The sequence below is a fragment of the Bolinopsis microptera genome, chromosome 6 (assembly GCF_026151205.1).
Source record: "Bolinopsis microptera isolate Bmic1 chromosome 6, MBARI_Bmic_1.0, whole genome shotgun sequence".
Classification (NCBI taxonomy): Eukaryota; Metazoa; Ctenophora; class Tentaculata; order Lobata; family Bolinopsidae; genus Bolinopsis; species Bolinopsis microptera.
Window position 1 is genome coordinate 1 of NC_087077.1, and position 15884 is coordinate 15884.

Sequence of the window (15884 nt, forward strand, 5' to 3'; positions counted from 1 at the left end):
AAGCGATTTCCGTTTAAAGATAGGGGAACCACCTTCTTCACCACACTTCCTCACAATGTTCCACATTGACACATTAGTGAATCAAAGTGACAACACACGCTACTAACGTGCTACTCATGAAGAGAAAATGTGGGATTCGCTCAGCATCTGCAAACGTGTACACGCAAATCATGATGTTTCTGTTGAACTCCAGTTTGACCTGGCAGCAGCTGCGTAACCAACCCAAAGGAGAAGACAGATAGCCCACTGGGTAAACACCTTTATCCGGGTGTGGGTTCGGGTTTATCAGACCTGCTTTCAGCGGCCATTTGCACCGTATGTACCTAGGATACACCGAGTGAGCTCAAGTGTAAATTGTGTACGGAATGTATCACGTGGACATACTTGCAGACAATATTTGGGAAAGATATCATTTTGATAATTATACCACTCTAAAAACATAAACTCCAAACCTGTGCGAAGAGACGAGCATGACAAAAGCCATGTTAGCACAACCCGGAACCACAAACCCAAAGCCCACCACATAGCACATGTGCTCCCCCAGCACCCCACTTCTAGCCAGATGGGTTACCAACAGCGGGCATATCGTACATAAACACCAACATCAGGTCCGCTATTGCCAGGTTCCTCACCAACACTATCGTCACCCGGTCTAGTTTTAAAGGTGCCGTATTTTAACGAAGACATTATCACCATGGTGTTACCGATCAGGGCCGTTTAGGATGCCAATGAGAAGGATGGTGATACTGATCCCCGTTCTCCCATGGTATCCTGATTCCCTGTTCGTAGATGTAAGAGCTACAGTTTAGTTGTTGAGAGATGGAGGAAGAGTTGGGTAGTGTAGGGGTATTGGGTGTTGAGGACCCTTTCGCAGTAGTCAGCTGACATCTTCTGTTGCTTAAGATTGAGATTAATAATCACTTCCCAACAAATAGTCTTGAATGTGTACAATCGAACTATAGCATTACGAAGGATAAGAAAATACCAACTGGCAATTGGCCTCCGCTAGATAATAAGAAAAATTTATCATTATGAGCTGATTTGCGGGCAATTAGGCTCGATCTGAAAATGTTACTACTACAACTAGGATATGTAGTTATTTCTGTCTGCCATACCAGTCTACAGTATACTTCATACAATAATTAATGATGTAGATGAATGTCCGTAGATAATCATTTCCGCGTACTTAACAAAAAGTCAAAAGACATACGTCGTCCGATGATATAATATGATAAACAATTTGAATATATAACGATTTTGGTATTGGAGGTGTATTAGCTTATATCTGAATGCGAAACTTCTGCAGTTTCGTCACAAAAAAGTTGTAAGCATATTTTATATTGTAGCCTGTTATAGTATGACGTATAATTATTGTGATCCACTGAAATAACACTGAACAAAATGAAAGCTGCAAGTTTTTAATTTGTATCCTTGTTATTTACCATAACCTCAAAGTATTGGGACGATCTTGCTACCCTGAGCTGAAGGCCTGGAAGCAATTTTGGCAATAGGGATCTTTTTCAAACACAGTTTCTAAACGATTCCAAATAATGGAATTTTGTAGTGCATATTATTTTTAGGCCTCCAGCAACAATTGTGAGACTAGTTTGGTTTCGTAAAAGGGATGTAGATTTCCCAAAATTTTTATAAATTTGCTTTTAGGTTTGGGAAAATTTTACAATTGAGAATGATAAATATATTCAAGTTTCGTTGTCCCATTAGTAATCAAAAGGGCTATCGTAACCACTTTGAAGGTAAGTAATCGTAACGTGAGTTAACCTTGCAATATGACGGACTCGACTTTGACAGCTTGCAACATAAGGAAGGCAGGGTATTAGGCACTTACTGGGGGAAAAGGTGAATAGTGCTTACTCTAAAAAGTACTGATTTACTGAATGCCTTTTATTTAAACTTAAGACCAAGCTAATCTGCTATTTCCCTAAGAATTTTTCAGGGTTATTTAAGCGATTTATTGAAATCAAAAGAAAATCTGATCAGAAAGTAGTTTAGCAGGACTTATCAAATGCATGGTCAAAATGTCAATTTTAATTCGGGTCATGTATTTCGTAAGAATATTGGTGACTGACTAACTTTTTATTAAGAGCAAACCCAAAATACTCATAATATCGAAGTTGAAAACTTATAAAGTAAAATCTAAAAAACAATACCATCACCAATAAACCCCAATTTAAAACAACTACAAAACTGTTAAATCATACCCTATATATATTTAAAAAGGCCATGAAAAAAAAAAGCAAATTTAAAACATTAGAAAAAACGGGAAACCCTAAGTGATACACAAACATTCTGACGACACTAAACCTAAGTTCTGACGACACTAACTAATTCTGACGACACTAACCTAAGTTCTGACACACTAACCTAAGTTCTGACGACACTAAACCTAAGTTCTGACGATTAGCTATAAATAAGGCAGTACCACATGAATTGTAATGATTACTAAATTGTCGCAGATAATTGATGACCCCTGATGCAGTGATGCTGGCATATTATGAATACCGAACGCAACTGATATATAATTGGTTACCACTAATTACTTAATTAGTTACAACATACTATAGATATATAAGTTGATGAAACCCATTGTGTGTCTCATTAGGGCGGGAACCTACTACACTTCCATGTTAATAGGGGCGATTGAAGACCGATTGTGGGAAACAGGAATATTTATAGATATTGTCTTTATTGAGATTTACCTTTAATTAAGTAAATTCGTAACCACTATTAAACTACTAACGCTAAGATTATTGATCGTGAATAACACAACGATTATCATTAATTCATAACTCTGTATTTTAATATGTCGACAAACTGAACGTTTAACGATCTCTAAATACAAACGAACAAATAAGGAAACTAGGTCTACATTATGCACGACTATTTATTATTTAAATGCGAACTGAGCATTAGATCTATCAAGTCCACTCTTGATGTATGCATACTAGTGATGTCAACTTCATGAGTCTTTGGGTCTAAGGCGTATAGACTCATAGCTATCTTACTGTTACTAACATTAACCAAACATTTTATTATCCACGAGTTCCACATCTCCGAGGCTGGGTCAGGGCGTTCAGACAATGTCGCCTACTATTACTGTTAAATATAACTTACGTTCAAGAGTCTTACTACAATATGTCGTAGATGGTACTGCTGTATGTCACAACTTCGACTTATGAACTAGAGAAATTAGTAGAGCAAGACTGCACAATTTCATCTTTGCGAATCTCTAGTCGTCTCTGGTAACTAGAAATTGCTGTATCTCATCTGTTGAACATACTAATTTGGACCACTATATTGCCGTAAACTAAGATCGATTTGTATAGTTTTAGCTAGTGCGAGTTTTTAACTTTCTATGACTGAGTATCCCTGCCCAATATATGGTCTGTTCATTGAAGTAGGATAATCAAGAAGTCAAGACTGACGTCTATCTACTTCATACCTATAATACTACTTTTGTGGACTGTAGGAAGCGAAGTGATAACCATAAACATTTGAACCAAAACTCGACCATCATCTTGTAGTTGAGGAATGAGCTACTTTCTCTGCAATTTAACTGAATTACCTAGTACTTTGACATACCCTACAACTAGTACTAGAGTACTAGAAAATATCTTTAGAAGACTGAACTATTCAACCATATCAGTCGAGTAAGTCGAGTACATCACGAAGCTTTTATATCCTGTTGAGGTAAGCGGAAAATGTTTAATCGTCAGATAATCCGAATCAAACACTTGGATATTTAAATGAACCAGTCATTTGTTTAAACAATATTTGTCCAGGAGCCAAAGCAATTGCAAATTTGAACAACAACATCACAATAGCGAACTGTTCAAAAATTGACTCAGTTGAATTGTTTTAAAACCTTAATAATATATAAGATCGGTCATTAAATGTTCATAAAACTACGGTATATATGATCGTTTCTACGAAGTATCGGAAGGACAACGAAGACCATCACAAAGTAGATAAAAGGAAGCGACAAAAACTCTTGCTTCTCTGGAATCCAATTTTCGCTCAACAAGAATCTTTGAATATCTCGATATTCCACCAATTTCCTGGGATGATACTCTTGCAATCAGATTTGTTAATTGTGCACCATGACAAACATCATGCAATAACGACAAATGTCCATGTGGAAAATCCTTTATTATAATAAAGGGCGAGCGAGGGGGGCAGGAGAGAGCGGGATGGGGTGGAGACGGTTTTACGGACTTTAAAAAGATGCAAGTGTTGGCTGTGTTCTCTTTAATTACAGATTAATACTTATCTCTGCTGAGATGAAAATAAGAGGCTACCTCTCGGTCTTTTAAGTTTTTAAGTTACGGAGCTTCCATGTTACCGAATCTCCTATAGGCGGAGCTTCTAGAGCATTAAACACAGGAGGCAGAGGCCAAAAGTAGAACATTGCACATTGCTCAAGCCTTCGTTATATGGGACGTAATAGAACGATAAAACATGTTTGAGCTGAAAATTATCAGTGAATAATATGACCATAACAAGGAAAAATTGTAATTTGTAGCCTACAGAGCTGAGTGTCAGCGATTTAGCAGCTCTCAGGCGCTCATAGCCCTGTTATATTTGTTTACTAAAACAAGGGATGGTTCACATAATTTACATGTATAGCGTAGCATATTATATATACACATATTATAATATAGCGCAGGGCGAGTAATTCAACGTACAACAATAACTAAGTGTAAAGTGGTTTACTACTGTGCGAGGAGGATTGGGGTCTAAAATGTGGAACAATCTCCAAGTTCTAAAAGTCTACGAGGTTATGCTATATTATGTACCTCACAGACTTTACAGCAGTTAAGCAGCTTGTAAATACAGAGATAATACACTATACAGTACTTTGGTATAGTACTTAGATGGTAAAGTGATGATTTCATGACTTAATGATGGAAAATACTGAAATTACCAAACGGAATCATTTAAATAGTAATACTAATACTGTACCTCCCAGGGTTATTCAGCAGCTGCTTAATATGTGATTTAACGAGGCCAATTATATTTATAGCTCATTTCCAAATACCTATCAGTATCTTAAGTTCCACTTGAATTATTTAAATCAATAATTTTATCGGACCATACTTTTCATCATTTCACATTCGCTACAATTTCCCCATTTTGAGATTCAGAAAGTGAATGATCGAAGAGGCTTTCGAAGAGGTTTCGTTCTAAAATTATTAACAGCTAATGTTAGCCCACTTCTCTCACCGATTCAGCCTTTACAATATCGAACCTGGTTATCAGTACAATTTAATACACAGACAAAGAACTAGCTGAAACTACGAATATGACATTTTGCAATAAATATTATTGAGCTTGAAGATTAAAATTTAACATTCCAATTATAGATCGTTAGTATAATTTGAGGACAAAATCAAAGAATTTATCCCATGAAAATCAATCGAAACTGAAACTGATGGAATAATAAGTACGATATTTTGGTATCGTCCACATGAATGATATCAGATTCAGGATCGATTGATCTATAAAGAAATTCTAAGTGATACAGCACGATATCAATAATGAAATCACATCTTCAAACTTTGCCACTTTGATTACTCCTGTAGAATTACTTTGTATGTTGAGATGATACATTTTAGGCAAACGTATCAAAGTATTTTATTATAAATATCAGATGGGTATCAGTGGTGCATGTTCACTGCTGGAATACTTACTTAAGCTTCTGGACAACAGTATCAAGTACGTCCTCCAATCACTCCTGGCTTAGATCTTTTTGAAGATTCCAATTCCATTCAAGGCGGTATATCCTTTTGTGGCACTGGGGCAGGGTATCACCTTTCAAGAATTTAGCAAGGGAGGATTTGAAAGTTTCCAAGACATTTATTGAATTAACTTGGGGAGCAGGTTCCATAACTTGGCTAATTTTATTCCAAAAGAGGTTTTTTTTTTCGCTGTTGAAAAGTACGTGAGTCTAATAACAGCAGGCTGTATCGTCGTCCTTCTAGTTGTAACGCTCAAACTCACAACTTTAACGCTCGAAAATCGAGCGTGCAAAATTTTTGTATTTATGAATATAATATTTATTTAAATTTAAATTATATTTCACACTAGACCCAGGTTATAGAGAAACTGATTAGCGGTTGTTAGCGTAACTAGGGGACACTAGTTACTAATTCCTGGTTCCGATAAATGACAATTATCAAATCAGAGAATAGTACTGTTAATAATGTACTAATAGAGGGCCTCGGGTTGGGGATACTGTTTCCATGGTGGCTAGTCGGCTGGCGGGTTATAAGTTAGTCTGAAAAGAGGCAAAGAGGACATAGCCTGAACCATATTAATGTTTAAGGGGTCGTTCGCATATTACGTAATCACTTATTGGACAATTTTCGACCCCCCTTCCCTTTCGTAATCAGTTTTATTGTGTCAAAATTACACTAGTGTAATCGTTTGGAAACCCCCGGCCCCCCTCCCCCTCGGCTGATACGTAATATTATGGGAACAACCCCTAATGTGAGACCAGCTGTTATGTTCTCGTTTTTGGTGGAAGGTTTAACTAGTTAGTTTAACTAGTCGGTTAGATGCTAAATGGCAGGTACCCCCCGTATTCACACTCAGACCTGAGTTTAGTCATTTTCCGATACGAGATTGGGGGCGGGTTCTAAAAACAAACAAACAAACAGATGCTAAGTGGCTGGTAAATCAGCATTAGTTAGTGTAGGCTCCTAATCGGTGTAGAATGGTTCGCAGAGTGTAAAGCAGACCGGGCTCTAAAGTTGCCCTTTAATGGCTCATGATCGGTATTCGGTACTTTACCGGTTCTAGAGCTGCTCCTGACCGGTTCTAAAGCGGTGGTCGGTGATTATCTTAATTACATTTAACGGGGTATTCTGCATTTTTGGCACTATGCCATGTCATGCGGGTTTCCAACTGATAATATCCGGATATCTCATTAAAATAATGATTTGTAATTTTATATCATCTAAATATTTTTTAGTATGATTATAAAACTTCCACAACGTTCCATATAAATACCTTCCTAAAAGTTCGTTCATACACACTCTTTATTGTTTTGAGTAGATTTAAGGTTTCTTCTCAGATTTTAAGTTACATGACACGACACTAATGTACTTGTACTCCAATATTCTAATCCTTGTTTTGTGTTAAGTTTTGTATAATCTGTACTGCCCATGGACCAGAAGATCTAAGTTTTACTGTATCAAACTCTGCGTAAGTACCGTCTTTAATATTCTCGTCAGTTCTCTCCCACTTACTCACCAACGACTTCCCCAACACACAACTCAACTGCCGCGCTTTTTCTCTGAACGTTTCCACCTCTATTTCCACTTCTGGTCTCTGGAGTTGTGCCAAGACCGCCAACTGCCAACATTCCAGAGATACCGACACACGTTTCTGAAATACCTCATCCCCCAGGTCTCTAGCTCCACTAACATGGCTTTGCAGTGCTGGAACGCTTGTAGGAAATCACCCAGCGTCATGTAGATGGAGGTGTTTCGGGTAGTGTTCCTTAATCTTCTGCCTCGTTGTCTCATTACTCACTGAATCTGTTGATTCCATCAAACAAACCGGGCAATCACAAACAAACTTCTCCCCAAACACTTGGGTCCTTTTATCCTTCGGCTCAAACAATTTTATCCCAGGCAGATAATCCGCCCTTAATTCCTCCCCTTTTTTGATATCTTTACATGCTCGTATCTCTATCTTCCCACCGCTTTCCCACTCACAGGACTCAGAACTAGGTTTGGGTCCACAAGAATGTTTGACACGTGACAGGACGAAGTAGAGCGCTTTGACCGCCCTTACACTTACTATTGTTTATGTTTCGTCTTTGGAATAAACTGAGGACTTTTTTAGAAGAGTCCTCCTCGGGGATGGTAGCGAGGCTCAACACTTTCTCCTGTTGTTTGAGATCAAGTTTCTTGAACTCAGACAAGATATCATCATCTGAGATATCAGTAGTGTAAAGGATAGGATCTTCTTCGAATATAACGGAGCCTTGTTTGGTGTACCGACCAGCTACCACTACTTTCCCCTTGTCGGAGGTGGTTTGTAGACGGTAGGGGAGGACTGGCTTGTTTCTCTTCTTCTTCTGAGGCATCTTTATTTGGGGGCTACCGAGAATTTGGAGTTAGAAAAAAGGTTAACATAATTATTGGATGGAATGCTGCACTAGATTGGTGGGGGAATCAGAAATTAAAAATCAGTTCATTAATAAGTAAACAACTCGCAAAGAAAATCAAATTTCCCATTTTACGAATGACTTAATAGGAACTATCGAGTATTAAGACCAACCAAATCATACTTTAATTAAGGTAAAATCAAAAAACATTTTCTAGCATATATATGATAGTGCTAGCCCATCAAACAAAGCGTACTCTAAATGATAGCTGCAGCTAAATATTTTCTTGTATCATGACACTTTCAAAACGACCAATAATGTTTAGCCATGATCAATGCATATTTATAGAATATATTCTGAATACTAAATGATAGAAATTCCCGACTTTCCTGCGAACAATAGTTGGAATGCGAAATAGTTTATTACAAATAATGCATTCAAAAATTAATTGTAGATTATTTGATATGTTTATTAAAATGTTTTTTCTTTAGGAATGTATGTTGATGATGATGATGACCAAAGTCCTAACTCCTATAGTCAAGTATGTACAATTATTACTAGCTTCATCCCTGTTACCACGGACTTTCTAGTAATTTATAAAGTCAGGGGTCGTTCACATATTACGTCATCATTTTTTAGCAATTTTTTACCCCCCTCCCTCCTCCGTAATCAACGTAATCAAGACCCAACCCCCCCCCCTCCCTGACAGCAATATTACGTAATCATGGCCTGACTTCCCCCCCCCCCCCCCCCCCCCCCCCCCCCCCCCCCCCCCCCTTTGACTTTTTCCCTGGAAATCATTTTTCTTTACGTTTCATGCTACCATGATCATGATGAGCCGATATCATTGTTATGATATCATTGTTATGATATCTGGCCTAGCACCTTTCAAACTACTCACTAATACTATAGTCGAATATCCGATCAATTTCTAAATTTTATCACTATCAGAATGAAATTGAGTGGAGTTTGAATTAAAATATTTTCCAATTGTTATTATTCTGGAGGGTAAAAAAGATAATTTTGATTACGTAATCAACGACCAAAACCCCCCCCCCCCCCCCCCCCCGCGTAATCAACCGTAAGCATTTGGAAACCCCCCCTCGGCTGATTACGTAATATGTGAACGACCCCTAAGAGTCAATGATAATGACAAATTGAAATACGAGTTTGCGAAGGGAAGAGTTTTAAATAATAGAATAATAGAAGGAACTTGAGCAGTTATTGAATATACAGTTACAATTATTGAGCGCCATTTTTGCAATAAAAATCCCCAAAGTTGCCTAAAAGTATACATGCCAAAAAATTCTTCATGCCAAAGTGAGCAAAGGAAATTATTTTACTTTCTATGCATCGGTAAAGGAAAATCAGGGTGGGAGAAGTTGCTGTAGTCCATTAAAGCGAAATCCGCTATGTAAATTTGGTACAACCTATCAATGACCTGGTGATCCTGTTGAGATAGCCACTCCCTGGCCAGAACAGCCGAGGACTGCAATCTAGGATCACTAACAGAGTCATATGCACCAGACAGCTGCAGAGTAGTGTTTATCCTCTGTTTAATGTCCCTGTTGAGAACACCGCTGTACTCTAAAGGTATGACGTAGTCGTATCTAGCTGAAGGGATGCACAGTTGGAGGTGCTGGGGTGTAAAGTGGTCGTTTAACTTATTAGGATTGTCCACCAGCCATCTCAGATACTGGTTAAAAGTGGGGTGTGTTCCGCTATTGGTCATGTTATCTCGCAGGTTCATCTCATGTGCTATTCTCCGGGCTAATCCTCTGAAAGCAGGTCTCCCAGGTGTAACCTCGCCGGACAGTTTGTCTCTGTACCCAGAGACTAACCTGGTCCAGGGGTTGCGAACCACTGCAAAACTGAAAATATTTTCACCTCTTTTAACTGCCTTCCTAACGTCAGCAGCATTTGAATGAGCGCCTAACCGGAACTCATCGGAATACAACTTGTGAATGGTATTGACTTGACTTGGTCCTAAACTCATGTTTAAGGTACCTTCCGCTCTCATTAGGAACTCTTTCCAGTTTGAAGACCCGGATTTGGGGATGCCTGTGAATATGGTCTTGATTTTAGGAAAATAGTAAGTATGTCTTAGTTTCCTGCATATCCATTTGTTGGGTGGACTAAGAGCCTTATAGTTTAACATAGCCATAGTCCGGTTTATTTGCTGTTCGATCCACTGGTGAGAAGGTGGAGTGAGATGAAGATCATTGGTAACACTGCCTTTTGAATATTCACTGGAAATAACAGACCCAAAGTTTGGTTTCAAGAAGAGGATAAAAATAACATAGACAAGAGTCCAAAAAAGGAGAATTTTGAACAGTATTTCTCTCTTTCGGTTATGTTTACGAACTTCTGCCATGGACAACTAGTTCTGGACTTCGTTCTGACTCTTTGGTATCGACGTTACATACTTTGAAACTGACTAAGAAACCAAGGGAATTAATTTTACTTTCCTAAAAATTAAATCTTTTATTTCATTTTTATACCACTTAAAAAAAACATTCCAGTTCATTGTGCAAAAAGTTGGAGATTTACATTTTGTAACTATGTATCCGATATCGATCGTAATTACTAAAAATACAAAAATACTCTAGCAAACTTGTAACTGCAGTTTTACGGGACTCTAAATGCTTAATGAATACACTTGCAGGTACTACCTCTAAGCATTTAGAGTCCTTGTGACCACGGGTTTTCTAGTCATCTTACTTATGATTCAGAGAATTATTTCTGCTTAAGCAGAAGTGAATATTCAGTTTATTGATAGCAAGCTGGAAGAGTCAAGAAATAGACTCGCCACTTTCTCGAACCCTCACGATATGTCGAGAGAAAGAACCTTAACTTCGTATCGCTGGTAACGTTCTACTCGATGAAATATGAGCTTGTTATTAAAGGACCAGTTAACTGAAAAAAAAGTTATCCTCATATTTTGACAGATTGTGACAAATAGCAAACTAAGCAACGAGTCGAAATTCCTAAATCTCTAACTGCTCTCTAACGCGTGTAATTAGCGTTTGTATTATTTTGGCGATGACGTCATAAAGTCCCTTGCGCGCACTGAGTAGCTCGTGAGACTGTATTTTACAGGTAGAAAATGGACATAATACAATGTTTCTCCCCCAAATAACTCGAAAAGTAAGTATTTTAGGGTACATGTTGCTTCATAAGTTGTATATAAACATGGCCATTCTGCACAATTTGCACTCATTCAAAAATCTGTAGGGCCTTCATAGCCCAATTTACGAGATGCCCATATTTTAGCATGATTTCTGGAACCGAAAATCAGTTTTTCGCCAATAACTGAAAAAGTAAGCACTTTAAGGCATATGTTTGTTCGTAAGTCATATATTAATATGCTAATTGCGGTTCTTTTGCACCCTGTCTAAAGACTCTATCACGATCCTATCAAAAATGGGCTCAGCACCACGCCCAAAATGGTTTTTGGCAAATTTCTCGAAAAGTAAGGATTTTAGGCCATGTGTTGCTCAGTAACTCCTATATAAACAAGCATATGCCGCTTGGTTTAAGCCTATTTAGAAGTCTCTACGACCTTTAGAAGCAAGGGGTCGGTTACGTTGTTGGGTCAATATGGGCGTGGCCCTCCTGGGTTTTCTCCACGGTCAAAAAATGTCTCCAAACGAAAATCGTTTATTCATACCTTCAGGAAGGTCTGTGCAAAGTTTCGTGAGTATTTGAACATTTGCAGGTTCATTTCCATAAATGTCCATAAATGACTGGACTACACAACTTTAGAGTTAACTTTAGAGAAACTCTTAAGTCATTTATCTCAAATTAAGCTGTTAGTGTCCATGATCAACCTGTGGCGACAATGTTTAACGTGAAATGTAAAAATCAGGAGTAATATAAAAAGTGTATTTTTAGATTAAAGTGCTAGCTCATAGTTTTAGAATTGTATAGATTAACGTTGGTCGTTTAGCCATCTAACAATCGATCGTGCCGTAATATATGGCCAGAGAATAATAGGGTCTTGGAAATTCTATAGTTGTTCAGTGGGTCGATTGACTGAACACGTTTGCACTTGGTATTTAAACTTACCAGTAGTTTATTTATGTTATGTACCGATGATAATGCAATTAGGATAACAACTAGGTAAGCCGTAAGTCTAATTCAAAACACACCGCACACCGTACACACCAATCAGTATTACTATTTGGTAGACCGGGTATTTTGGCGGGAATTCTGTTCCCACGGCACTGTTCTGATAGAAGCTACTTCTACTAATAATCCCAGAGGAACGGCCGTAAAGTAGCCAGACTTCTTGTCTCCTGTACTGGCTGACACATGTGGATTAAAGTTAGAAATTCCGCTATGATATAAATATAATTGCTCTCGGAATTGAACAAACTCCTACTTATCTAGATCCTTTCTAAACTCGTTAGAGTTTCATGGACTGGGGAAAAATAATCGGTACAGTCTCCCTGCTTGTGTAATTAAGCAATGAAAACAATCCAAAATTATCACATTATATGACATAAGTTGTAATAGCAGAAACTTTCTAACCGTACATTCACCCGCCACTGTTCAAGAAATTATGTCACTGTTTAAAATCATGACGTGAGCACTGTACATACAATCAGCTATTCCTTTAGTTAGGATGATAGCCAAAACTATAAGGATTTTGGAGAACTAGGGTAATAGTCATAATTCTAAAATTTGAGTGAGTTACACGTGTTTTATTGACGATGATAAACATTTGCAATGTATTACGCTATGCAAGCGCGCACTGAGGGACTTTATGACGTCACGACGCCACAGCTTATTATTGCAATAACACGCGTTACACGTACGCTAGAGAATTGGTTCTTTCGGCGATACGATTCTTTACCAGTTTGTCACAGCTGATTTAAATCTTAGCCAAATTGGAGACTACAAATTTTTCAGTTAACTGGTCCTTTAAAGAGCAATGCTAATATTGCAATTGATTCTATAACAAAGCAAGCAATAAAGAACACGATAATGCTATCAAAGTTTTCTATTTTTATCTTTGAAGTTCGAATTTTACCGATATTAATTTTATTAAAGGATGACGTAATGCTACCTTGTACTGTGTATCTGGGGCATGCTTGTATTGCGCTATGTCATATGTAATTGCTCTGTGAAAGTTTGGAATCTCTATCTACTTCCTACGCCACGCTACAGCTAAATTAAGAAAGTGATGCGTTACGTAGAACGTTCCTATGCTCAAAGGGACTGCCCTCTCAGTACTGTGTAAACACACTATTTAAGTATCTAGCAGACGTGATCGTCCGATTTTTATACGGTTTGCTTCGGCTTCCGGATCATGTTTTGTGTCCGTTTTTGTCCGTTCGTTTTTGTCCGTTCGGTACCACTACTATATTTTCAAAACGGACATAATATGTATGTTCATATGTAAGCCTCTTGATTATATAAAGTAGGGCGGACAAAAACGGACAAAAAAAGTTATGAAAATAACATTTAGATGCTTCCTCCTCCTCAGCAGTCCTCAGTCCTCCTTCTCCTCCTCAGCAGTCCTCCTCCTAAGTCCTCGTCCTCGTCCTCAGTATTCCTCCTCCTCCTCCTCAGCAGTACTCAGTCGGCAGTCCTCCTCCTCCTCCTCAGCAGTCGTCAGTCCTCCTTCTCCTCCTCCTCAGCAGTCCTCAGTCCTCCTCCTCTTCCTCCTCCTCCTCCTCCTCCTCCTCCTCCTCCTCCTCCTCCTCCTCCTCCTCCTCCTCCTCCTCCTCCTCCTCCTCCTCCTCCTCCTCCCCCTCCTCCTCCTCCTCTTCCTCCTCCTCCTCTTCCTCCTCCTCCTCCTCTTCCTCCTCCTCCGCAGTCCTCAGTCCTCCTGCTCCTCCTCCTCCTCCTCCTCAGCAGTCCTCAGTCCTCCTCCTCCTCCTCCTCAGCAGTCCTCCTCCTAAGTCCTCGTCCTCGTCCTCCTAAGTCCTCGTCCTCGTCCTCCTCAGCAGTCCTCAGTCCTTCTCCTCCTCCTCAGCAGTCCTCAGTCCTCCTTCTCCTCCTCCTCAGGCCTCAGCAGTCCTCAGTCCTCCTCCTCCTCCTCCTCCTCCTCCTCCTCCTCCTCCTCCTCCTCCTCCTCCTCCTCCTCCTCCTCCTCCGCAGTCCTCAGTCCTCAGTCCTCCTCCTCCTCCTCCTCCTCCTCAGCAGTCCTCCTCCTAAGTCCTCGTCCTCGTCCTCGTCCTCCTAAGTTCTCGTCCTCCTCAGTATTCCTCCTCCTCCTCCTCAGCAGTCCTCAGTCCTTCTCCTCCTCCTCAGCAGTCCTCAGTCCTCCTTCTCCTCCTCCTCAGCAGTCCTCAGTCCTCCTCATCCTCCTCCTCCTCCTCCTCCTCCTCCTCCTCCTCCTCCTCCTCCTCCTCCTCCTCCTCCTCCTCCTCCTCCTCCTCCTCCTCCTCCTCAGCTCCTCCTCCTCCTCCTCCTCCTCCTCCTCCTCCTCCTCCTCCTCCTCCTCCTCCTCCTCCTCAATCCTCATCCTCCTCAGTTCTCCTCCTCCTCAGCCCTCCTCCTCCCCGATACTCATCCTCCTCTTCAGCTCCTACTCAGTCCTCCTCCTCATCTTCCTCCTCATTAGTCCTCCTCCTCATCAGTCCTCCTCCTCCTCCTGAGTCCTCCCGAGTCCTCCTCCTGAGTCCTCCTCCATCCCCAGCCGGAAAATGCAAAGTCTCCTTACCGGGAGCAATTTACTCGCGGATTTAGAGCGTTTTAATGGATTTTTTATGGTTTTAAAGTCTGTTCTATGTCAAATACCGACGTAAAACTTTCTCATACAATTATGTTAATTAATTTAACGATCCAAACGTTACAAAAATAAAATATTGAGCCTTCTAACGAACGGAAAAAAGAAGGCAAACATCACATAAACACTGTACTGAGAGGGAACAACATTTCAAACTAGGAACTAGAAATTTAGTGTGCGTGATATCTCCATTAAATGTGGAAGCTAGAAATTCCGTTCTTTAATCATATTAGGGTATGCGAGGCCTAAGTTAACGTAACATGCACCACAAAATCTTTGCCAAAAGTTAAAAACTCATTTACGTCATCCTTTAAGGATTTGTCATGACTCATTGTTTCTGCATTTTTGAAAATTAAATTCAATTAATGATATTGTAACTATATAATGATGATGTAACAAGGTTACATAGCATAGGAGCATAATTCAAGTATGCAGAGTGCAGACAAATATTACTTTTGTTATCTTGCCAAATTTATCGCCGATAACCGATATTATCGCGATAATTTTGAAAAAGTTATTGATTATCGCGATAAAAGAAATTGTACCGATAATGGCAACCCTAATTAGCTTCCTCCGTGTGACCACGGGCTTTTTAGTCTATATTATAATTCAAAGAATTATTCTGTCTGTACGACCGCCCACGTCCAAATTTGATGAGAAATAGGAAGTTGCATATATGCTATAGTAACTAAAGTGACGAGGGTTGTTGAACGTGCAAAGATTTTTGGAATGGCATTTTGATCGTTTTTGTTGTTATTACGTTGTGTTCAGTGCGGGGGGGGGGGGGGGGGTCATATTTTCTTCCAAAACACAGTTAGTACTTTTGTACTAAGTGGTGGGTCTGCTGCTCATTTCCCAGAAAAACAGTTAGTACATGGTAATAAGGGGGGTGTCCAACCCCAAAAAACCCATTTTACCTCTAATTTCAATTTTGGTAATGGTTTTTGAGGTTTTTTTTGGGTTTTAAAAAATTTGTTTCCTTTTTTGTAACTTTTTGTCTAATTCGACTAC

At 39.4% G+C, this 15884-nt stretch overlaps 1 protein-coding gene across 1 annotated transcript; it reads right to left on the reverse strand.

Moving 5' to 3' along the window:
• Nucleotides 1–9473: 9473 nt before the first annotated feature.
• On the reverse strand, nucleotides 9474–10298 carry LOC134816816 (carbohydrate sulfotransferase 9-like). Its single transcript, XM_063825808.1, has one exon. The coding sequence runs from the start codon at nucleotides 10296–10298 to the stop codon at nucleotides 9474–9476; it is 825 nt and encodes a 274-aa protein (XP_063681878.1).
• Between the last annotated feature and the right edge of the window lie 5586 nt (nucleotides 10299–15884).

Coding starts and splice junctions, on each gene's coding strand:
- LOC134816816 (XM_063825808.1), bottom strand. CDS start 10,298: ATGGCTATGTTAAACTATAAGGCTCTTAGTCCACCCAACAAATGGATA.